This window comes from Mobula hypostoma, chromosome 12, assembly GCF_963921235.1.
Source record: "Mobula hypostoma chromosome 12, sMobHyp1.1, whole genome shotgun sequence".
NCBI lineage: Eukaryota > Metazoa > Chordata > Chondrichthyes > Myliobatiformes > Myliobatidae > Mobula > Mobula hypostoma.
The window spans coordinates 110,983,525-111,009,192 of NC_086108.1; the positions used below are offsets into that span (position 1 = coordinate 110,983,525).

At 43.8% G+C, this 25,668-nt stretch overlaps 1 protein-coding gene across 1 annotated transcript in view; it reads left to right on the forward strand.

Moving 5' to 3' along the window:
* Positions 1-4,007: 4,007 nt before the first annotated feature.
* The window catches only part of LOC134354546 (atrial natriuretic peptide receptor 2-like), an 80,226-nt gene continuing 58,565 nt past the window's right edge, over positions 4,008-25,668 (forward strand). Inside the window, exons 1-6 of the mRNA XM_063063464.1 lie at positions 4,008-4,022; positions 4,188-4,278; positions 7,817-7,949; positions 12,731-12,748; positions 20,068-20,182; positions 23,777-23,881. Coding sequence (XP_062919534.1) covers positions 4,008-4,022; positions 4,188-4,278; positions 7,817-7,949; positions 12,731-12,748; positions 20,068-20,182; positions 23,777-23,881 — 477 coding nt within the window. The remainder of the gene's footprint in view (positions 4,023-4,187; positions 4,279-7,816; positions 7,950-12,730; positions 12,749-20,067; positions 20,183-23,776; positions 23,882-25,668) is intronic.

Here is a 25,668-nt window from a genome sequence, read left to right on the forward strand (position 1 = left end):
GGCTCTGGGCATGACTCACTGGAGTTTAGAAGAATGAAAGGGGATCTCATTAAAACCTATCAAATATTGAAAGACCTAATTAGAGTGCACATGGAGAAGATATTTCCAATAGTGGGGGAGCCTAGGACCAGAGAGCACAGCCTCAGAACAGAGAGATCCCTTGTCATAATGAGTTCTATCTTGTGGTTTTATGGTCTTTATGCATAGATTAAATTTTATAGTCATAAAATCATGCTAAGGACAGGTGTGTCTGTACATAAGGTGACTGACAGGAAATGATGAAGTAGTGATGGTTGGGGGTGTAGAGGGGTGGGTTACTAGGTGGGGGTGTTGATCAGCCTTACTGCTAGGAGAAAGTAACTGTTTTTGAGTCTGGTGGCTCTGGTGTGGAAGCGGTGTAGCCTTCTCCCTGATGGGAGTGGGACAAAGCGTCCATGAGCAGGGTGGGTGGGATCCTTCATGATGTTACTGGTCTTTGTCTGGCACCTTTCTGTATGTATGTCCTTGATGGTGGGTAGGCTGTTGCTGGTGATACACTGGGCAGTTTTGACTCCCCGTGGTAGAGCCTCCCAAACCACCACATCCATACCATGCCGTGAAGCAGCTTGTCAGGATGGGGATAAATTGGAGAGAAGTTATAGTTCTGGTCGCTCCATTACAGGAAGGATGTGGAGGCTTTGGAGAGGGTGCAGGAGAGACTCACCAGGATGCTGCCTGGATTAGAGGTATGGATTATAAGGAGAGGGTAGACAAAGTTGAATTGTTTTCACAAAAGTGTTGGAGAGGAGTCTGAGAAATTTGTTTGTAGGCTTCTCAGAGCCCCTCTGCCTTGGATTTGAAATGAGCAATGTTAAATCATAAACCTAAGATTCTGCAAACGTTGGAAATCCAGACTAACATACAAAAATGCTGAAGGAACTCAGCAGGTCAGGCAGCATCTATGGAGCTGAATAAACAGTGAACATTTCGGGCTGAGACCCTTCATTAGGACTGGAAAGGAAGGGGAGGGGATGTCAGAATAAGAAGGTGGAGAGGGGAAGGATTACAAAATAACAGCTGATTGGTGAGATCAAGTGAGGGGTCAGGGAGTTGGGGGGGTCCTGACGAAGGGTCTCGGCCTGAAATGTCGACTGTACCTCTTCCTAGAGATTCTGCCTGGCCTGCTGCGTTCACCAGCAACTTTGATGTGTGTTGCTGAGATTCATACATGCTGGCAGGGGGCTCGGTCGTCTTGCAGCCTGGGGAAAGAAGATTATTCCTCACTGCAGACTGATCATGATTTAACTCAGTTAACCTTTCATCCAAACGCTTCCAACAAAGTTCATATAACCATAAGGCATAGGAACAGAATTAGGCCATTTGGCCCATCAAGTCTGCTCCATCATGGCTGATTTGTTATCCCTCTCAACCCCATTCTCCTGCCTTTCCCCATAACCTTTGATGCTTTCACTATCAACCTCTGCTTTAAATATACTCAATGACTTGGCCTCCGCAGCTGCCTATGGCAATGAATTTCACTGATCCCCCACCCTCTGGCTAAAGAAATTCCTCATCTCTGTTCTAAATGGTGTCCCTCTATTCTGAGCCTGTGCCCTCTGGTCCTAGACTCACCTGCTATAGGAAACATCCTCTCCAAGTCCACTCTATCTCACCCCTTCAATGCTCGATAGGTTTCAATGAGATCCCGCACCCCCTCCATTCTTCTAAGCTCCAGCAAGTACAGGCACAGAGCCATGAAATACTCTTCATATGTTATCCTCATAAACCTCCTCCTCTGGAGTCAAACTGAAACAGCAAAGTTCAAGATTCCCAATTGTTTAATGCTACTTCCATTACACGAGTGTAAAGGAGAACAAAATCATTGTCACTCTCGATGTGATGCAGCACAAAATGCACACAACAGGATAAAGGACACAATAATAATGAAAACGCCATAAATATAAATACATAAGATAGCTTACATACATAGATTGATTGTATGTCCAAAAAGGTTTCAGAGGTTTAATATCAGAGAAATGTATACAATATACATCCTGAAATGCTTTTTCTTCGCAACCATCCACAAAAATAGAAGAATGTATGACAGCTAAATGTTAGAACCACAAAGTATCCCCAGCTCCCCTCTCCCCCACACGTAAGAGGCAGCAAGCAATGGACCTCCTCCCCCTACCAGCAAAATAAAAGCATCGACACCCACCACCATGCACTCAAGCATGCAGCAAAGCAACAGCAAAGACACAGACTTGCAGTACCCCAAAGACTGCTCCTTCACCCAGTATTCGACATACCACAAGCTCTCTCTCTCCCGAATAAGGGAGAAAGAGATGTCCCCATTTCACAGCAAGAAGACAGACGTAACAAACAACTCGCTGGTTTATGATGTTAAAAGTCCATTGCGTCACTTTTTCTGAGCTTTGAACCCAAAGATTTCAGGTCTCGGGGCACACCGCCATAGGTCTTCTGACTCCCATGACATCTGCTGCCCGGACGCCGACTTTCGATCCGCCCTTCTCCAGAGCCAGGAGATCTCGGACCTCCGAAGGCGAGCTAAACTCTTAGGCCGTGTCCTTGGCATGTCGAATAACGGCCAGTCATGAAGCCCCAACAGCGGGTCCCATGCCCGCAAAGAACCAAAGTCAGTGTGTAACTCCGTGTCAGGGTCTTCAGAAGAACCCTGAAAGGGAAAAATAGAGATATCAAAGATGGAAATAGAGCTGTTTTGGAAGATGCAAGCGAAGGAGTTGCTGTTTAGCGCCATAATGACACTAAAGTAAGTCTGATCAGCCCCTCCACCCACTAACCCACTCCTCCACACCCCAAACCATGACTACTTTATCACTTCCTGTCAGTTATCTTACATACAGACACTCCTGTGCCTAATGTTGCATTAAGGACATACAATCAATGTATGTGTATAAGCTATCTTATGTATTTACATATACCGTGCTTTTAAATTATTATCGTGTTCTTTATCTTATTGTGTTGTTTTCTGAGTTGGATTGGATCTGGAGTAATAATTATTTTGTTCTCCTTTACATTTGTCCTTGGGCAAGTCCCCACCCCCCAACCCTACAAACCCCCGGTCAGGGTCACGCGAAGTCACGAGAGCAAGTGGTGGATGGTCGTACGAGCAGATGCTGCAGATCACAAGTCCTGGATATGTGACCACTGACGCCAGGCAGACAATGATAATGGATGGGGTCACCCGTCTTGTAAAGACACTGCCCAGAAGAAGACAATGGCAAACCACTTCTGTAGAAAAATTTGCCATGGTCGTGGAAAGGCCATGATCACCCACGTCATACAACACAGCACATAACCATGATGATGAGTTACACTTGTGTACTGGAAATGACATGAAATAATCTTGAATCCCTACAGATGGCATTGAGGTAGAACAATGCAGAATAAAGAGAACAGCTGTGAGAACGTGCAGTGCTGACAGACACTAAGGTGTAAGATTATAACGAGGTAGATTGTGAGGTCCAGTGTCCATCTTACTGTATTCTGGAACTGTTCAATTGTCTTATACAGCGGGGTAAACGCAGTCCTTGAGCCTGGTAGTATGCATTTTCAGGTTTATGTGCCTTCTGCCCAATGGGGGAGCAGGGAACAGAGAATACGTGGGGTGGGTGGGGTTTTTGGTGATGCCAGCTGCTTTACCAAGGCAGCAGTAAGTGTAGACAGAGTCCATAGAGTGGAGGCTGCTGTCTGTGATGGGCTGAGCTGTGTCCACCAGGGGTGGTGGTAGAGGCAGCTACATGAGGGGCATTTAAGAACCTCTTAAATCGGCACGTGGATGATGGAAAGATGGAGGGCAAGGTTAGATTGATCTTGAAGTAGGTTAAAAGGTCAGCACAACATCGTGGACTGAAAAGACTGCACTGTGCTGTAATGTTTCACGTTCTTTGTTCTAACTCTCTGCAGTTTTTGTGGTCACGGGCAGAGCAGCTGCCAAACCAAACTGTGATGCAAGGATCTGACAAGTGGAGTTCATTATGTTAAACATGGATCTGGGCATAGTGAGCCTATTGTTTAAAGAGGCGGCAAGAGTCCACGAAGGGGAGGCTGGTTTATGAGGCCTGCTTCCGTTGTGCGCACAGACATCACTAAACAACAGTTTGTCTCCTGTCTGTTGCTGAGGTTCTCGCTGGTGTGATAGGTCTGGTTGTAATCTCTCTCCACAGGTTGCTCAGAGCTGGCATGACCTGGACAATACTGAATACGACTGCTGGCCCATGGAACAGCCGGATGAACACAACATGATCGACTGCGCTGGTATGGCACTGCCATCTGGAAATAACAGGGAAATGGTTTGTTATGGTCTTGTAGAGTCATAGAGCACTACAGTACAGAAACAGGCCCTTTGACCCATCTAATCCGTACTGAACTCTTTGTTATTCTATCTAGTCCCATTGACCTGCATTTGGAACATAGTTCTCCATTCCACTTAAGATCATAAGTCCATAAGACATAGGAGCAGAGTTAGGCCATTCAGCCCATCAATTCTGCTCCGCCATTCCATCATGGTTGATCCCAGATCCCACTGAACCCCATACAGCTAACTTCTCACCATTACCTTTGATGCCCAGACCAATCAAGAAACTATCAACTTCCACCTTAAACGGTCTTGGCCTCCACCGCAGTCTGTGGCAGTGCATTCCACAGATTCACTACTCTCTGGCTAAAAAAATTCCTCCTTACCTCTGTTCTAAGATGATGCCCCTCAATTATGAGGCTGTGCCCCCTGGTTCTGGATACCCCCACCATAGGAAACATCCTCTTCACATCCACCCTATCTGGTCCTTTCGACATTTGGTAGGTTTCAATAAGATCCCCCTGCATTCTTCCAAATTCCATTGAGTACAGGCCTAAAGATGCCAAGTGCTCCTCATATGTTAACCCCTTCATTCTCAGAATCATCCTCATGAACCTCCTCTGGACTGTTTCCAATGACAACACATCCTTTCAGAGATATGGGGCTCAAAACGGTTGACTAGTGCGGCCTGACTAGTGTCTAATAAAGCCTTTGCATTATCTCCTTGTTTTTATATTCTATTCCCCATGGAATAAATGCCAATATTGCATTTGCCTTCTTTACCACAGACTCAACCTGTAAATTAACCTCTGGGAGACTTCCACGAGGACTCCCAAGTCCCTCTACACCTCTGATGCTTGAACCTTCTCCACCTTTTAGATATTCATCCACACTATTGTTCCTTTTACCAAAATGCATTATCATACATTTCCCAACACTGCATAACATCTGTCACTTCTTTGCTCATTCTTCCAATTTGTCAAAGTCCTGCTGCAATCACATTGCTTCCTCAGCATGAACTACCACTCCACCTATCTTTGTACCATCTTCAAACTTTGCCACAAAGCCACCAATTCCATTATCCAAATCATTGACAAACAATGTGGAAAGTAGCAGTCCCAATACTGACCCCTGAGGAACACCACTAGTCACTGGCAGCCAACCAGAAAAGGCCCCTTTGATTCCCACTCGCTGCCTCCTGCCTGTCAACTATTCCTCTATCCATGCTAGTATCTTTCCTGCAATGCCAAAGAATTTTATCTTGTTAAGCAGCCTCATGTGTGGCACCTTATCAAATGCCTTCTGAAAATCTAAGTAACTAAGACTGCCCCTCCTTTGTTCACCCTGCTTGTTGGTTCTCGAAGAACTCTAACAGAATTGTCAGGCAAGATTTCCCTTTACAGAAACCATGTTGATTTTGACTCATTCCCATCTATCTACTTACCCAAACTTCTCTTAAATATAGAAATCAAACCACCATCCACCACCTCCGCTGGCAGCTGGTTCCACCCTCTCATCACCCTCTGAGTGAAGAAGTTCCCACTCAGGTTCCTGCTTAAAAATTTCATCTTTCACACTTAAACTATGACCTCTGTTCCTGTCTCACCCAGCCTCAGAGGGAAAACATCTGCTAGCATTTACCCCATCTAATTCGTGTATCTTTATCAAATCTCCCCCCTTTCTTCTACAATACGCTCCAGAGAATAAAGTCCAGGTCTATTTAACATCTCCCTTTAATTCAGGTCCTCAAGTCCCAGGAGCATCCTCATATATTTTCTCTGTACTCTTTCAGTCTTATTGACACCGTGTGCAAAGATACAGTGTAAAGCTTCTCTTTTCACACAACAGTTGGAGTATCATGTTCATTTCCGGTTGCCTAATTGTAAGAAGGAGTAGAGTCTTTAGAGAGGATACAGAGGAGATTTACCAGACTGCTGCCTGGATTAGAGAGGGAAGGAGGATGAGGAGTGACTTGATAAAGTGTACAAGATGATAAGAGGCTTAAAAGTAGATAGCCAGAGACTTTTTCCCAGGGTAGAAATTGCTAATACAAGGCGACACAATTTTAAGTTAATTGGAAGAAAGAACAGAGGTGTTTTTTCACATAGAGAGTGGTGAGCATGTGCAGCATGCTGCAGGTACATTAGGGACATTTAAGAGCCCTTCAAGCACAAAAAAGATGCAAAAAATTGTAAACAGCCAGCCCCATCATGGGCACGAGCCTCCTCAGCATCCAGAACACCTTCAAAAGACGATGTCTTGAAAAGACGGCATCTACCATTATAGACTACCATCACCCAGGACATGCTGTCTTCTCATTGCTACCATCATGGAGGAGCTACAGAAGCCTGAAGGGGCACACTCTACATTTCAGAAACAGTTTCTTCCTCTCCACCGTCAGATTTCTGAATGGACAATGAACCCACAAACGCTACTTTTTTTCTTCATTTGTTTTTGCTCTCTTTTTGCACTACTTAGTTCAATTAATTTTTGTTCGTGTGCCTATATTTCTTATTGTAATTTATAGTTTTTTTACTATTATGTACTGCAGGGTACTGCTGCAGTGAACAACAAATTTCATGAAATGCACCAGTGATATTAAACCTGATTCTGTCAGGCATGGAATATTATTGGAGGTTGTCTGGGCTGTTTGGAGATGACCGTGGAGATCTGCCAGTAAACTTCAGCAGATCTCTCCTGTCCTGGAGGGGATGTCTGTGCTGATAGAGTCCTGCAGTCTGACAGAGTCAATAGGTGACTGGGAGAGGGGCCTGGTGAAAGCTGAGAGGAAATTTGCACAGGGGGAGGGAAATTACAACTGGGGCAATGGCTACAAAATCAGAATTGGATTTATTCTCGTAAAGTTTTTTGTTTTGTGGCATCTGTACAGTACAAGACATTAAAAAAAACTATTCAGGGCTACGATAGTGCAAAAGAGGGACAATGAGGTGGTTTTCGTGGGTTCATTGTCCATTCAGATATCCGATGATGGAGGGGAAGTAACTGTTCCTGAATCGTTGAGTGGGTGTCTCCAGGTTCCTGTACCTCCTCCCTGATGATTGGAATGAGAGATGGTGAGGGTCTTTCATGATCGACGCTGCCTTTTTGAGGAACCACCTCTTGAAGATGTCCCTGATGCTGGAGGTGGCTGAACCTACAATCCTTTGCATCCCCTCATAATCATGTTCACTGGAGCCTCCGTACCAGACTGTGATGTAATTAGTCAGAATCCATGGTATGTCTGTGGAGATTTGTGAGTGTCCTTGGTGGTTTACCAAATCTCCTCAAACTCTTAACAAAGTACAGATGCTGGCCTGCCTTATTCATGATTGCATTAATGAGAAGAGGGCGTGTTCCAGATAGTGAGGGTCCTCAGTGATGGATGCCGCCGTCTGGAGGCATGGCCCATGCCTGCAGTTTTCAGTGCTGTCCTGTCTCCAACTCCCACTGGCGCCGTCGCCGCTAATACCACAGTGCTCTCCGCTGTTCTTCCTCCAGGGCTGGAGATGAGCTGGGTGGACCGACCTCCAGAGAAAGTGCGGAGCGGTGAGGAGTTTAATGTCACCTACAGCGTCAGCGCTTCCGATGATTTCTACCGCGTGGCTGTCGCAAATGGGATCCTGGAGTACAGGTGGGTATACAGCATTGAAACTGGCCCTTGGGCCCATCCTGTCTCTGCTGACCATGGTGCTGATTTAAACTGCACGTTGTCCAGATCTCTCCCCTCTCTGTGTACCTGTTACTCTTGCACTAAGTAAGTAGTGCAAAAAGAAAGTTAAAAGTGAGGAAGTGTTGTTGGGTTCATGGACCATTCAGAAATCAGATGGCAGAGTGGAAGAAGCTGTTGCTAAGAAGTTGAGTGTGTGTCTTCAGACTCTTGTAGCTCCCCCCGATGGTAACAATGAGAAGAGGGTATGTCTTATTATTGTATTTCATAATTCAATTTATTTTATTAGATTGCTTATAAATATGGGATACCGCGATTGTATGTGTGATTCATATATAGTGCATTATGGGCAAGCTTATTTTGATTTATAATAAGTATCTTTATGAATTCTGTATTTATGTATATGAAATTTAATAAATTTAATAAAAATACTGGAAAAAGAAGAGGGTATGTCCCAGATGGTGGGGCCCCTCATGTTGGATCCACCTTCCTGAGGCTTTGCCTTTCAAAGATGTCCTCAGTGGTAGGAGGGGGCTAGTCCCCAGTTGAAATTGGTTCTGCATATCTGTTCAAAATGGATACTTATAAATTATGTGAAAGCAAGTGTTGAGATTAGACTATAGGATATAGAAGCAGAATCATACCATTCAGGCTATCAAGTCTGCTACACCATTTTATCATGGCTGACTTATTATCCCTCTCAATCCCCAATATCCTGCCTTCTCCCTGTAACCTTCTACACCCTAACTAATCACGAATCTATCAACCTCTGCTTTAAATATGCCCAATGACTAGGCCTCCACTAGGCTGCCCGTGGCAATGAATTTCACAGATTCACTACCCTCTGCCAAAAGAAATTCCTCCTCATCTCTGTTCTAGAAGCACTTCCCTCTATTCTGAGGCTGTGCACTCTGGTCCGAGACTCCCTAGATTAGAAGCCAGGTTACTTGTTACTTTTTCAAGTCTGGCATGACTTTTTTCAGGACAAGATTGATTTGAATGTGGTTTTTCACTATGGTAATTCACAAATGCATTAAATGTTCTGAAATGCTGTTGTGCAGGTCATTTCTGTACAGAGAATGTATTCAGCAGACCTATTTAGTATATTGGTTTTGTTGTAGATTTTCAAAACGAGTGAGTTTTTGTTATAAAGGAAAAAGACAATTGACTGATCATTGAGATGCCCTGTTCAACCCCGTCACTTCAGAATATCAGCTATATAAATGCTTTTAAGTACAACATTGCTGTGGCACAGAGGGCATGAGACCCCCTCCTCTGCCTGCTCCTGGGCACGGACAACTCGGGCATTCACAGGTCATGAGTCGTCAAGCTGCCTGGGCCTGTACGTGTTGGATTTTAGGAGAATGAGGGAGGATCTCATTGAAACTTACTGAACATTGAAAGGCCTGGGAAGAGTGGATGTGGAGAGGATGTTTCCTATAGTGGGGGAAGTCTAGGACCAGAGGCCATAGCCTTAGAATAGAGGGACGCCCATTCAGAACACAAATGAGGAGGAATTTATTCAGCTAGAGGGTGGTGAATCTGTGGAATTCATTGCCACACACTCCACTGTGACTGTGGAGGCCAAGTCATTGGGTATACTTAAGGCAGCGGTTGATAGGTTCCTGATTAGTCAGGGAGTCAAAGGTTACCGGGAGAAGTCAGAAGACTGGGGTTGAGGGGGATAATAAATCAGCCATGATGGAATGGTGGAATAGATTCAATGGGCTGAATGGTGTAACTTTGCTCCTTGGTCATATGGTCTAATTCCAATGACTGTACGAAACTGTGGGGAGTTGTGGGCATAGCTCAGCACATCATGGAAGCCAGCCTTTCCTCACTGCCTCAGTAAAGCAGCCAGCATAATCAAATACCCCACCCCCTCGGACATTCTCTCTTCTCCCGTCTCCCTTTGGGCAGAAGATACAAAAGCCTGAAAGCACGTACCACCAGGCTCAAAGACAACTTCTACCCCGCTGTTATTAGACTCATAAATGGACCTCTTTTATGATGAGATGAACTCTTGGCCTCATAATCTACCTCATTATGACGGTAGACTTTATTGTTTATCTGCCAGCCCCTTTTCAGTACATTTATTCTGTATTTTAAAAAAAATTTTAATTAGATTAAATTAGAGTAACTTTATTTGTCACATGTACATTGAAAGATACATCAGTTCCATCAAGGATGTGCTGGGGACAGCCCGCGAGGGTAACCATTCTTTTTGCAAGAAGAAGGCATGCCCACAATTTTACTAACCCTAGCTGATGGGAGGAAACTCACTTGGTCACAGGGAGCACGTTCAAACTCCTTACAGACAGCAGTGGAAATTGAGCCCTAATCTAACAGCTGGTACTGTGAAGTGTTACGCTAACCACGCCACCCAATTTGTCTAGCTCGTTTTTAGTAGCTTTTGCATTGTCATTGATTTTATTTGATTAGATTAGATTTGATTGGATCATCTTTATCTGTCACATGTACAGTACATTGAAACATGCAGTGAAATACATCGTTTGTGTCAACGACCAACAGTCTGAAGACGAGCTGGAGCCAGCCTGCAAGTGTCGTCATGCTTACATAAGAACATAAGAACATGAGAAATAGGAGCAGGAGTCGGCCATCCAGCCCATCAAGCCTGCTCCGCCATTCCATAAGATCATGGACTCATCTCCAGCTACCTGCCTTTTTCCCATAACCCTTAATTCTTCTCATCATCATCATCAGGTGCCATGCCCAGTTTGAGCTTTGACTGCCATGGCCCACACACTCCTGTTTCGGGTCAAGTGGATCAATTCATTGGTACTCATTTCCAGTTCTCTGGCTGCCGTCTCCAACATCAATTGTCTTTGTCTTCCTCTTGCCTTCTTCCCTTCAATCTTTCCCATAATTACCGTGCATTCTAACTCCTCTTTCCTAATCACATGTCCAATGAAGTTACGTTGCCTTTTCATGATCTCATACATTATTTCTCTTTTTGTGTTTGCTCTGTTCGTGACATCTTTTTTAGATATTCGTTTCATCCATGATATTCTTTGCATCCTCCTCAAAAACCACATCTCTGCTGCTACAATTCGTTTCCTCATGTTACTAGATATTATCCAACATTCTGAGCCATGTAACAACTGGATAAACGTAACATTTCAGTACTCTGAGGTGGGTTGTCATGCCTAGTTTAGTATTGGTCAGTATACTCTTCATTCTCGTAAAGTTGTCTTTTGCCATCCCGATTCTTCTTTTGATGCCCATGTCGCACCTGCCATCTGATGTCACCCAGCTTCCTAAGTAGCAAAAGCTCTGTAATTGTTTTATGTCTTCCCCATTTATTCTCAGCCTGCAGATAGGATTCTCCTTCTTTTTGGATATCACCATACACTCTGTCTTTTTGCAATTGATAGATAGACCCATTTTTGCACTTTCTTCAACAATTATATCGATTAAGTTATGTAGTTCTTCCTCCATACTTGCAATTAATACAGTGTCATCTGCATACCTGAAATTATTGATGTTTTCACTGTCAACTTTGATTCCCAAGATGTCTCTTATTATTTGTAATAGTTTCACTGTACACATTAAATAAATCAGGGGAGAAAACACACCCTTGTCTAACGCCTCTCTTGATTTTGTAAAGTGACTCACTTCTCCATCTATTCTTACAGCGGCAGTTTGTTCCCAGTACAGATTTCTGATTAGCAGATGTCTTTTGAATGTAGATCTAGAGTTTTCTGTAATATTTCAAATAACTTATTGTGCTTCACCATATCAAATGCATAGTGTTTGTGCGTTTGTGTAGTTGATAAAACAAACAAACAAATCTTTTTGAACTTGAATAGTTCATTCTGATAGTATCCTAAACATCAATATCGCGTTTCTTGTACCTTTGTCTTTCACAAAACCACATTGTTCTTTACCTATTTCAGCTTGTATCTTACTTTTAGCTCTTGTCACCAAAATTCTTAGAAGTACCTTGGTGATATGACTCATTAAACTTATGGTCCCATGTAATTCACATTCTATTGCTCCAGGTTTCTTAGGAAGAGTGATGAATACTGATTTTTCATCTCTTCTGGTATTATTCCAGTCTCATAAATGTCATTGATTAAATCAGTAAGTTTTTGAATTCCATAATCTTCAAGGGCGATAATTTGTTCTATTACTAATTCATCAGGGCCTGCTGCCTTTCCTTTCTTCATCTTATTTACGAAGTTGCATTATGAACTTCAGATTTTAAAATACTTGGACCTTCAATATTTTTCTTAATTTCTGGTTTTTCGCCTTGATCGTCTTCAAACAATTCCTGAATATACTCAGTCCACCTGTACATAATCTCATCTTTTTCCACAATAATGGTACCATCCTTTGCTTTCAAACATCCGCCTGAAGAACAGAGGAGTTTTTTACCAGTGATATTCTTGATTTGTTGATTGTAACAAGGAGGGAGGAGAAGATGGCGACGCGACGCGACGCAGCGCGCGCTGCCTCTCCAGTGAATGATATCAGTATTTGTAAGTAGGGGCCGTGCACAATTCTGATTTGATGGAGACAGACGTGAGAAGCACGGAGTAACATCTGGAGAAACTTCTGAAATGCCCGGTTCACTGCCGCTGCTACTGTGTGATCAAGAATCTCTGGAAGGGAAGGCCCCAAATCCTCGGCTTTGCCTGTTGCTGGCGGCTGGGACTGGGGTTGACGCGCTCAGCAGAGATGGTGCTCGGTGCTCGGTGTCGGAGGGCTGGTCAGAGGCTCAGTTTTCGGACGGACTCGGAGTCGGACTGTGGTCGGGTGCTTCCAGGATGCTGCATCGGCAAGTTTGTGGTGCTGGAAGCTCATGGCAGACAGTTTTCTTCCTTCTACCGTCTGCGTGAGATAATGGGACTTTCGAGAGACTTTGAGACTTTTTCTTTTACTGTGCCCATGGTCTGTTCTCTAACAAATTACGGTATTGCTTACACTGTTGTAACTATATGTCATATTTATGTGGTTTTTGTCAGTTTTTCATTCTTGGTCTGTCTTGTGTTTCTGTGATATCACCCTGGAGGAACATTGTATCATTTCTTAATGCATGCATTACTAAATGACAATAAAAGAGGACTGCGTGTCCTCATAATCTAATCTAATCTAACCTTTTTGGATCAGTAATAGGGATTCTTTCTATTTGCTCACATTCTTGGTTTGACCATTCTTCTTTGGCTTTTTGACATAAGCTTTTAACATTTTTATCTAAGGACTTATATCCTATAGGATTTGCTTTCTTCTGTCTCCTTTCTTCCATTAGATTTTTGATTTCATCTGTCATCCATTTATTCTTTGTGCTTTTTTTCTTTTTTAGGAATCACTGACTTTGCTGATTCTACCAAGGCATCCTTTAGAGAGTTAAATTTCATTTCTACATGATTGCTATCATCTTCAACAGATTCTATTTCTCGACTTTGGTATCTATTCCTTACTTCAATTGTAAATTTTTGTTTTAAGTTTTCTTCTTTAATTAATTGCAAGTAGTCAAGGGATTGTTCAGGCTTTTGCTTCTTTAGTTTTTTAAGTTTTACTTTTAGAAACATAGAAACATAGAAAATAGGTGCAGGAGTAGGCCATTCGGCCCTTCGAGCCTGCGCCGCCATTTATTATGATCATGGCTGATCATCCAACTCAGAACCCAGCCTTCCCTCCATACCCCCTGACCCCTGTAGCCACAAGGGCCATATCTAACTTCCTTTTAAACGTAGCTAATGAACTGGCCTCAACAGTTTGCTGTGGCAGAGAATTCCACAGATTCACCACTCTCTGTGTGAAGAAGTTTTTCCTAATCTTGGTCCTAAAAGGCTTCCCCTCTATCCTCAAACTGTGACCCCTCGTTCTGGACCTCCCCAACATCGGGAACAATCTTCCCGCATCTAGCCTGTCCAATCCCTTTAGGATCTTATACGTTTCAATCAGATCCCCCCTCAATCTTCTAAATTCCAACGAGTACAAGCCCAGTTCATCCAGTCTTTCTTCATATGAAAGTCCTGCCATCCCAGGAATCAATCTGGTGAACCTTCTTTGTACTCCCTCTATGGCAAAGATGTCTTTCCTCAGATTAGGGGACCAAAACTGCACACAATACTCCAGGTGTGGTCTCACCAAGGCCTTGTACAACTGCAGTAGTACCTCCCTGCTCCTGTACTCGAATCCTCTCGCTATAAATGCCAGCATACTGTTCGCCTTTTTCACCGCCTGCTGTACCTGCATGCCCACTTTCAATGACTGGTGTATAATGACACCCAGGTCTCGTGCACCTCCCCTTTTCCTAATCGGCCACCATTCAGATAATAATCTGTTTTCCTATTTTTGCCACCAAAGTGGATAACTTCACATTTATCCACATTAAATTGCATCTGCCATGAGTTTGCCCACTCACCCAACCTATCCAAGTCACCCTGCATCCTCTTAGCATCCTCCTCACTGCTAACACTGCCACCCAGCTTCGTGTCATCCGCAAACTTGGAGATGCTGCATTTAATTCCCTCATCCAAGTCATTAATATATATTGTAAACAACTGGGGTCCCAGCACTGAGCCTTGCGGTACCCCACTAGTCACTGTCTGCCATTCTGAAAAGGTCCCGTTTATTCCCACTCTTTGCTTCCTGTCTGCTAACCAATTCTCCACCCACACCAATACCTTACCCCCAATACCGTGTGCTTTAAGTTTGCACACTAATCTCCTGTGTGGGACCTTATCAAAAGCCTTTTGAAAATCCAAATATACCACATCCACTGGTTCTCCCCTATCCACTCTACTAGTTACATCCTCAAAAAATTCTATGAGATTCGTCAGACATGATTTTCCTTTCACAAATCCATGCTGACTTTGTCCGATCATTTCACCGCTTTCCAAATGTGCTGTTATCACATCCTTGATAACTGACTCCAGCAGTTTCCCCACCACCGACGTTAGGCTAACTGGCCTATAATTCCCCGGTTTCTCTCTCCCTCCTTTTTAAAAAGTGGGGTTACATTAGCCACCCTCCAATCCTCAGGAACTAGTCCAGAATCTAACGAGTTTTGAAAAATTATCACTAATGCATCCACTATTTCTTGGGCTACTTCCTTAAGCACTCTGGGATGCAGACCATCTGGCCCTGGGGATTTATCTTCCTTCAATCCCTTCAATTTACCTAACACCACTTCCCTACTAACATGTATTTCGCTCAGTTCCTCCATCTCACTGGACCCTCTGTCCCTTACTATTTCTGGAAGATTATTTATGTCCTCCTTAGTGAAGACAGAACCAAAGTAATTATTCAATTGGTCTGCCATGTCCTTGCTCCCCATAATCAATTCACCTGTTTCTGTTTGCAGGGGACCTACAGTTGTCTTTATCAGTCTTTTCCTTTTTACATATCTATAAAAGCTTTTACAGTCCGTTTTTATGTTCCCTGCCAGTTTTCTCTCATAATCTTTTTTCCCCTTCCTAATTAAGCCCTTTGTCCTCCTCTGCTGAACTCTGAATTTCTCCCAGTCCTCAGGTGAGCCACTTTCTCTGGCTAATTTGTATGCTACTTCTTTGGAATTGATACTATCCCTAATTTCCCTTGTCAGCCACGGGTGCACTACCTTCCTTGATTTATTCTTTTGCCAAACTGGGATGAACAATTGTTGTAGTTCATCCATGCAACCTTTAAATGCTTGCCATTGCATATCCACCGTCAATCCTTTAAGTGTCATTTGCCAGTCTATCTTAGCTAATTCACGTCTCATACCTTCAAAGTTACCCCCCTTTAAGTTCAGAACCTTTTATATGACATACTCCTGGGTTATGGTCACTATTGCAGTCTGCACCTGGATATGTTATACATTGAGTCACTGTGTTTCTAAACCTTTGGTTTATCGTAATAAAGTCAATTTGATTTCTAGTGTTTTTACCTGGACTTTTCCAGGTCCACAAGTGTCTTGGATGGTTTTTAAAGCAGGTATTCATAATGACCTGATTATTCATCTTGCACCATTCTACCCATTTCTCACCTCTTTCATTTCTTTCCCCTAGTCCAAATTTTCTTATGGTATTTCCATCAGCACCTTGTCCTACTTTAGCATTTAGATCTCCCATGACAATAACAATATCTTGAGATTTGCATCAATTCTTTGCTTGTTCAAACTCTTCATAGAATTTATCTATATCCTCATTTGTTCCATCCTTTGTTGGTGCATATAGCTGTATAATTGCAAAATCAAATGGTTGTCCTCTGAATCTAACAAGGAACACTCTTTCTGATATTGCCCAATGTCTGAAAACACTTTTTGCCATGTTTTCATCCATAAGAATTCCTACTCCATTAGTATGGGATGTTCCACAAGAATAAATTAGGGTTTTATTTCTATTCTGACATGTTGCAGGACCTATCCAACGAACTTTGCTAATTCCCATGATGTTAATCTTTAGTCTTTCCATTTCATTTTTCACATTGTCCAATCTTCCTGCTTGATATAGGGTTCTTACATTCCAAGTGGCAATAATTTCCTTTTGTGTTATTTGAATTTTATGAGCAGTAACTTGATGACAGTCGGGGATCCCCTGCTGACCACAAGCAACCCTACTGAGCGAAGCATCTTCAGAATTGTTCTGGAGATCCTCTTGACGCTGTTGTTGTGTGATATATTTTGTGAGTTTGACCATTGTTTTCTTAGCAAATAGATTCTAGGAAACCTAGTATCTAGCATCAGTGGTTTGCTTTTGCTTACCGTTGGGCGAACTAAGGAAATCGCCATTTCTCTTCCCAAATATTCATCCGCCTGTACTATAGCCGTTGACGTTAGAGGTCCTAGCTCATCTGCCTTCTCCATCATAAGTTCAGTTACTGAACCTGCCGGATCTGCCGTTGGCCTTTGCTTGTACCCTGAGCCAGAACCCTTGCAGGTGCTATCGTTCCGGGTCCAAGCGGCCCTGGGAGCAATGAATGAGTAAGGGGTAACTCCACTTACCTCAAAGCTCTGAAAGTCCCCAATCAGAGCCTCATCACCGGTTGCAGTTTAGAGTCATACCCAGTACAATTCTTCTACTTGCAAAAATCTATCCAACCTTGTCTTAAGTATATTTACTGAGGTAGCCTCCACTGCTTCATTGGGCACAGAATTCCATGGGTTCACTACTCTCTGGGTAAAGCAGTTCCTCGTCATCTCTGTCCTAAATCTATTCCCCTGAATCGTGAGACTATGTCCCCTAGTTCTAGTCTCACCTACCAGTGGAAACAACTTTTCTACCTTTATCTTATCTATCCCTTTCATAATTTTCTATGTTTCTCTCAGATCTCCTCTGATTCTTTTGAATTCCAGTGTGTACAGTCCCAGGCAACGCAACCTCTCCTCATAGTCTAACTCCCTCATCTCTGGAATCAACCTGGTGAACCTCCTCTGCACTGCCTCGAAGTCAGTATATCCTTCTTCAAATAAGGAGACCAGAAGAGCACGCAATACTCAAGGTGCAACCTCACCAGTAACCTGTACAGTTGCAGCATAACCTCCCTGCTCTTAAATTCAATCCCTCTAGCAATGAAGGCCAACATTCCATTTGCCTTCCTGATAGCCTGCTGCACCTGCAAACCAACCTTTTGTGATTCGTGCACAAGCACTCCCAAGTCCGTCTGCACAACAGCATGCAGCAGTCTTTTACTATTTAAGTAATAATCTGCTCTTTCAATTTTTCTTCCAAAGTGGACGACCTTGCATTTACTAACATTGTATTCCATCTGCCAGACCCTTGCCCACTCACTTAACCTATCTATATCTCTCTGCAGACTCTCCATATCTTCTGCACAACTTGCTTTTTTTCCACTCAATTTAATATCATCAACAACCTTAGATACACTATACTCATCCTCCTCTTCTAGATCATTAATGTATATTGTGAACAGTTGTGGGCCCAGCACCGACCCCTACAGCACACCACTCACTACTGATTGCCAACCAGAGTAACACCCATGTATAGGACCATAAGACATCGGAGCAGAATTGGGCCATTTGGCCCATCGAGTCTGCTCTGCCATTCAATCATGGCTGATCCATTTTTTCTCTTTCTCTTACGCCTTCTCCCCGTAACCTTTGATGCCGTGTCCAATCAAGAACCTACCAATCTCTGCCTTAAATACACCCAATGACCTGGCCTCCACAGCTGCATGTGGCAACAAATTCCACAAATTCACCACCCTTTGGCTAAAGAAATTTCTCTGCATCTCTGCTTTGAAAGGGCACCCCTCTATTCTGAGGCTGTGCCCTCTTGTCCTAGATTCCTTTCCGCATGTATTCTGTCTAGGCTTTCAACATTCGAAAGGTTTCAATGAGATCCCTCTCATCCTTCTGAACTCCAGCGAATACAGACCCAGAATCATCAGATGTTCCTTGTATGATAATCCTTTCATTCCCGGAATCATCCTTGTGAATCTCCTTTGGACCCTCTCCAATGCCAGCACATCTTTTCTAAGTTGAGAGGCCCAAAACTGTTCACAATACTGAAGGTGAGGCCTTACCAGTGCCTTATAAAGCATCACATCAGCATGACGTTCTTGCTCTTGTGTTCTAGACCTCTCAAGATGAATGCTAACATGGCATTTGCCTTCCTCACCACTGACTCAACCTGCAAGTTAACTTTGAGAGTGTTCTGCACAAGGACTCCCAAGTCCCTTTGCATCTCAGATTTTTGGATTTTCTCCCCATTTAGAAAATAGTCTGCACATTTATTTCTACTACCAAAGTGCACGACCATGCATTTTCCAACATTGCCACTTTCTTGCCCATTCTCCTAATCTGTCTAAGTCCTTCTGCAACCTCATGTTTCCTCAACACTACAAACCCCTCCACCAATCTTTATATCATCTGCAAACTTGGCAACAAAGTCTTCTATATCATCTAAATCATTTATATACAGCATGAAAAGAAGCAGTCCTAACACCGACCCCTGCGGAACACCTCCAGCCACTGGCAGCCAACCAGACAGGGATCCTTTTATTCCCACTCGCTGCCTCCTAGCAATCAGCAAATGCTCCAACCATGCTAGTAACTTTCCTGTAATACCATGGGCTCTTAACTTGGTAAGCAGCCTCATGTGTGGCACCTTGTCAAAGGCTTTCTGAAAGTCCAAGTATACAACATCCACTACATCCCCTTTATCTATCCTACTTGTCATCTCCTCAAAGAATTCCAACAGGTTCATCAGGCAGGATATTCCCTGATGGAAACCATGCTGACTTTGCACTATCTTATCCTGTGTCCTGTATCCCAACTCTCTGCTTTCTATTAATTAACCAATTCTCTATCCATGCTAATACATTACCCCCCAACTCTATCTTATGTATGTCTTTTATACTTCCCACACTAACCTAGCATGTCCACAACTTACTAGCCCTGACCCGTACATCTTTGAACTGTGGGAGGAAACCAGAGCACCCAGAGGAACCCTGCATAGTTACTGGGAGAACAGACAAGCTTCTTACAGACTGCGGGTCCCCCTTGGTCTACCTCAATGCACTGTGTAATGACCTGATCTGTATTAACAGTGTGCAAGGCAAGCTTTTCACTGTATCTCCATGCCTGTGATGATAATAAAGCAGTACCAATGACTGTCTTTTGGGAGGGAGCACCTTTGCTGATGGCTCACTGGAGATCTCCTCAAACTGGTGGGCACTGGTGTAACCTGGACACATATGACACTTCAGTTTTGGTAGTGTTGGTATCTTAAATACGTTAATGTGAAACTCCTTCTTCCACCCATAATCCACCAATCACCTCCCAGCTTCTTACTTCATCCCCCCCTTCCCCACCCACCTGGCTTCACCTCTCACCTTCCTTGTCTTCCATCCCCCCTCCACCTTCTTATTACGGCTTTTTCTGGCTCCTTCCGTTCTGGTCCTGATGAGGGGTCTCAGCCTGAAACACCGACTGTTTATTCCCTTCCATAGATGCTGCCTGGCCCGTGGGTTCCTCCAGCATTTTGTGTGTGTTGCTCTGGATTTCCCGCATCTGCAGATTTTCTTGTGAGTGCTTGTTTCTGCTTGCTAATACCTCAATGTGTTTCACATATGTCTTGTTTCCTGCTCTTTGGCACAGTAATGCGAGTGAAGCCAAACGGTTCTGTGAAGAAAAGGACTGTCCTTCGAACTGGAAACATGCGACGGAGCACAATTGCTGCATCTACCACGCAAACATCCACTCCTGTCCAATGGCCTTCATGGTGTGTGCTTTCTTTAAACAATAATTTCATGGTTTACAACATTTGGATGAGGGGACAGCAGGATATAGGTCATTTGGTGAGACCCAACACAGATCGGGGAACTGCTTTGCTGAGCACCTTTGCTCCATCCACAAAAAGCAGGACTTCCTGGTGGCCATTCATTATTATTCCAATCCCCATTCTTATTCTGATACGTCAGTCCATGGCTCCTCTACTCCCAAAATGAAACCATTCTCAGGTTGGAGGATCAACACCTCATATTCCATTTCCAACCTGATGACATGAACACTGATTTCTCCAACTTCAGGTAATTTTTTTCCTTCCTTCTTCCCTCTTCATGCTTCCCCATTCTGGCATCTCTCTCACCTCTCCTCCTCACTTGCCTATCACCTCGTCCTGGTGTCCCTCCTCCTTTCCTTTCTCCCATGGTCCACTCTCCTCTCCTATCAAATACCTCTTCTCTCGCCCTTTGCCTTTTCCACCTATCATATCCAAGCTTCTTACTTCATCCCGCCTCCCTTCCCCACCCACCTGGCTTCACCTATCACCTTCGAGCTTGACCTCCTTCCCCTCCCCCACCTTCTTATTCTGGCTTCTTCCACCTTTCCTTTCAGTCCTGATGAAGGATGCCAGCCTGAAGGGTGGACTATTTGTTCCTCTCCATGGATGCTGCCTGACCGAATGAGTTCCCCAAGTATTTTCTGTGTGTGGCTCTTGATCAGTTGGAAATCGGGCCTAAGAAATGGCAGACAGCGTTTAATCTGGACTAGTGTGACATCAAATGCAAGGAAAAGGTTTACAGTAAATGGCGGGACCTTTGAGAGAATTGATATACAGAGGGATTTTCAAAGTTTAAAGTATATTTATCATCACTGTATGTATATGTCTCCCTATACAACCCTGTGATTCATTTTCTTGCAGATATTCAGTGTAGAACAAAGAAATACAATAGAATCAATGAAAAACTGCACGCAAACACACACTGACAAACAACCAATGTGCAAAAGAAGGCAGATTGTGCAAATACAAAAAAACCCAGCAATAATAATCTGAGAACATGGTTGTAGAGTCCTTGAAATGAGTCCATAGATTGTGGAATCAGTCAGAGTTGAGGTTAGTGAAGTTATCCCCACTGCTTCAGGGGTCTGATGGTTGAGAGGTGAAAACTGTTCCTGAACTTGGTGGTGTGTGTCCTAAGGCTCCTGTACCTCCTTCTCAGTGGCAACAGTGACACGCGAGCCAGGTCTGGATGCTGGAGGATTTTAGGGTATAACACACTGAAAATGATAACACAGTTAGACAAGATGGTGCACCTGCCTTCATTATCGGGGTGAATCAGTATAAGATTGACCTCATTGAAACCTATCAAGTTTTGAAAAGCTTCCATAGAGTGGATATGGAAAGGATGTTTCCTATGGTGGGGATGTCTAAGACCAGAGGGCAAAGCCTCAGAATAGAGACGCATTCTTATAGAATGAGGATGAGGAGGAATTTATTTAGCCAGAGAGTGGTGAATCTATAGAATTCGTTTCCACAGGCATCTGTGGAGGCCAAGTCATTGGGTATATTTAAGGCAGAGGTTCATAGATTCTTGATTAATCAAGGCATAAAGGGATACGGGGGGAGGCAGGAGACTGGGGCTGAGAGGGAAAATGGATCAGCCGTGATGAAATGGCAGAGCTGACTTGATGGGCCAAATGACCTAATTCTGCTCCTCTACCTTGAGGTTTTATGGTCTCAAGTCAGGTTGCAGCTGTATGAAACAGTCAGGCAGAAATTCTGATGTCCAGTGGGGCTATCTTTGGACCAGGTTTGTTGTATCATCAAAGACTCTAGCAAATTTCTACAGACGTACTGTTGTTTATCCCAGGAATGACAGGGTTAACATATGAGGAGCACTTTAGGCTCTGGGCCTATGCTCTCTGGAGTTTATAAGAATGAGCAGTGGGTCTCATTGAAACCTATTGAAGTTTGAAAGGCCCAGATAAAGTGGATGTGGAGAGAATGATTCCCGTAGTGGGGGAGACTAGGACCAGAGGCCACAACCTCAGAATAGAGATGAGGAGGAATTTCTTTAGTGAGAGGGTAGTGAATCTGTGGAAGTCTTTGCCACAAGCAGCTGTGAGGCCAAGTCATCATGTATATTTAAATCAGAGGTTGATAGGTTCTTGATTAAACATGGTGTCAAAGGTTACGGGGAGAAGGCAGGAGAATGGGGTTGAGAGGGATAATAACTCAGCCATGATGGAATGGCAGACAGCTCGATGGGCCACATGGTCCAATTCTGCCCCTATGTCTTATGTTGTGACCAATCAGCTTTTTAAGACTTTGGTCAAGCCTCATTTGAAGTATTATATTGAGTTCTGTTTTCCCTGTGACATGAAGGATGTTGAGTGTTCAGAGTGGGTGCAGAAGAGATTCACTGGGATACTGCCAGGAATGGAGAATAATCCAGTATATTCCAGGCACCTATTTTCTCTGTGTATGTAAACCTCCACATCTTCTTTGAGTTTCCCCTCTCAGCTTAATGCACACCCTCTGGTATTTGACTGAATTCTTTTTAAATGTGGGGAGTTCCTAGGGGTGGAAGCACAAGAACAACGCTTAAGGTACTGGAGGAACCCACCAGGGTAGATAGCAGAGGCCATAAAACTCCTTTACCACGTTGTCAACTTGTGAGGCCACTTTCAGGGAGCTGTAGAGTTCAAAGTTCAAAGTTTTGTCTCTCAAGGAACATATATGTAACTAAATACAACTCTGAGATTTATTTTTAGTGGGTATTCACAGTAAATACAAAGAAACAACAAAAAAATCAAGCAAAATAATAGTAAGTAAATATACAATAATTATCGAGAACATGAGATGAAGGGTCCTTGATAGTGAGTCCACAGGTTATGGGAACAGTTCAGTGTTGGGGTGAGAGGTGAAGTTAACCCCTGGTTCAAGAACCAGATGGTTGAGAGGTAATAATTGTTCCTGAACCTGGTGTTGCGGGTCCTGAGGCTCCTGTACCTCCTTCCTGATGGCAGCAGTGAGAAGAGACCATGTCCTCGATGGTGGGGGTCCTTCTCAATACTTATTGCTTATTTATTTGTAATTAATTTTTCTTTATGTTTCTTTTTTATTTGCATAGTTTGTTGTTTTTTACACATTCATTGTTCGTCCGTCCTATATTGTCTTTCACTGATTCTATCACATTTCTTGGATTGACTGTGAATGCCCACAAGAAAACAAATCTCAGGTTGTATATGGTGGCATATATGTATTTTGATTAAAAAAAAGTTTACTTTGAACTTTTGTAGCTTTCCCTTCAAGGGCATTGGTGTTTGTAGACCGGGTCATGGCGCAACCAGTCAATATACTCTCCACTGCACATCTATAGAAGTTCGTCAAAGTTTTAGATGATATGCTGAAATTTTGCAAATTTCTAAGCAAGTAAAGGCGCTGCTGTGTTTTCTTTGTAATGGCCCTTACGTGCTGGATCCAGGACCTAGAGCCCAATAATTGAATAACTTGTGAAGATAAGCACGTAGCCCAAATGAGCTGTTTCTGTTCAATGTGGCCATCTGTAATTTCAAGCATTATCCATTTCAGAAAAAAGGAGGAATCTGCGGCCCCTGGATTCCAGACGACGGGGAGATTGTGACCCACACGGTGTCCCAAGCTGGAAAGATGTCCCAACGAAACTGGACCACCAAGGTACAACTTCAGGTTCAAATTCAGTCACAAACAAGAGAGCATCTGCAGGTGCTGGAAATCTGAGCAACACTCACAAGATGCTGGAGGAACTCAGCAGGCCAGGCAGCATCTGTGGAAAAGAGTAAATGGTCGATGTTTCGGGCCGAGACCCTTCATCAGGAGAAGAGGAAAAGGATGGGGGGGAGGGGAGGAAGAAATACAAGGTAGGTGATAGGTAAAACTGGGAGGGGGGTGAAAGGTGAAGTCGATTGATGAAGGAGATAAATGGCTGGAGAAGGGGGAATCTGACAGGAGGACATGGAAGAAAGGGGAAAGTGTGGTGTACCAGAGGGAGGTGATGGGCAGGTAAGGAGATAAGGTGAGAAAGGGAAATGGGAATGGGGCATAGTGAAACGGGAGCATTATTAGGGAGAGAGAGAGCCTGTGGTATGCCGAATACCGGGTGAACGGGTAGTCTGTGGGTACTGCAAGTCTGTGTCGTTATTGATGCTACACTGCACGTTTGAATGCTCGGTGGGGGGTGCTGATGCTTTTTTGCTGGTGGGGGAGGGGTGGCTAAATACCTCTATAGGCAAAATATTTTTAAATCCACTAATCTTCCACCATTGAGGAACAAAGGTTCCAAGTGGCACAGTAGCATAGTGCTTGGCAGACGCTTTTACAGTGCTGGCGACACTGCTGTCTATAAGGAGATTGTACGTTCTCCCTGTCACCACGTGGTTTTCCTGTGGGTGCTCTGGCATTCTTCCACATTCCAAGGGCATGCAGGTAGATTGGCCACTCCGTCCATTGGGTCAGGCCTGCCATCCGATCGTGGCTGATCTACGATCCCTCTCAGCCCATCCTCCTACCTTCTCCCTGTAACCGTTGAGGTGTATCTGGCTGGCTGGGCTGGAAGAGCCTGTTAGCGTGCTGTATCTCCAAATAAAAAAAAATAATTAAATACTTCATTGTTGGGTAGGGTAAGACAATCATTCAGAGTACCAGTCTCCTGTTAAATGAAAATAGCAGTGTCTTTATAAGACCATAAGACTTAGGAGCAGAATTAGGCCATTCGGCCCATCAGTCTTCTCCACAATTCCAACATGGCTGATTTATTATCCTTCTCAACCTCAGTCTCCTGCCTTCTCCTTGTAACTTTTGACTTCTTTTCCCCTTTCTTGGGTAGTAAGGTGGAGATACGTCTTTACCAAAGGAGGTATAAGGTGCTCCTTCCCTCTGCTCGACTAAAGGTCACCCTAGGGCAAGGTGTAGCACCTGCTTAGCCCCCTGATCAGGGTCACGTGAAGCCATGGGCGCAGGTGGTGGATGGTTGTACGAGCAGCCGGTGCACATCACAAGTCCTGGTTATGTGCTCACTGACACAAGCAGACAATCTCTGAAGAGTAATGATAATGGCTGGTGTTACCCATCTTGTAAAGACACTTTCCAGAAGAAGGCAGTGGCAAATTACTTCTATAGAAAAATTTGCCCAGAAAAATCATGGTGGTGGATAAGACAGTGATCGCCCACGTCAAAATGAAATGGCACATAATGATGAAGATGACTAATCAAGAACCTATCATCCTTTGCTTTAAATATACTCAGTGACTTGGCTTCCGCAGTCATCTGTAGATTCTCTCCCCTCTGGCTAACGAAATCTCTCCACATCTCTGTTCTAAGCAGATGCCCCTCTATCCTGAGGCTGTGCCCTCTGGTCCTAAACTCACCCACCACAGAAAACATCCTCTCCACATCCACTCTAACTAGGACTTTCAATAGTTGATAGCTTTCAAATGAGATTCCCC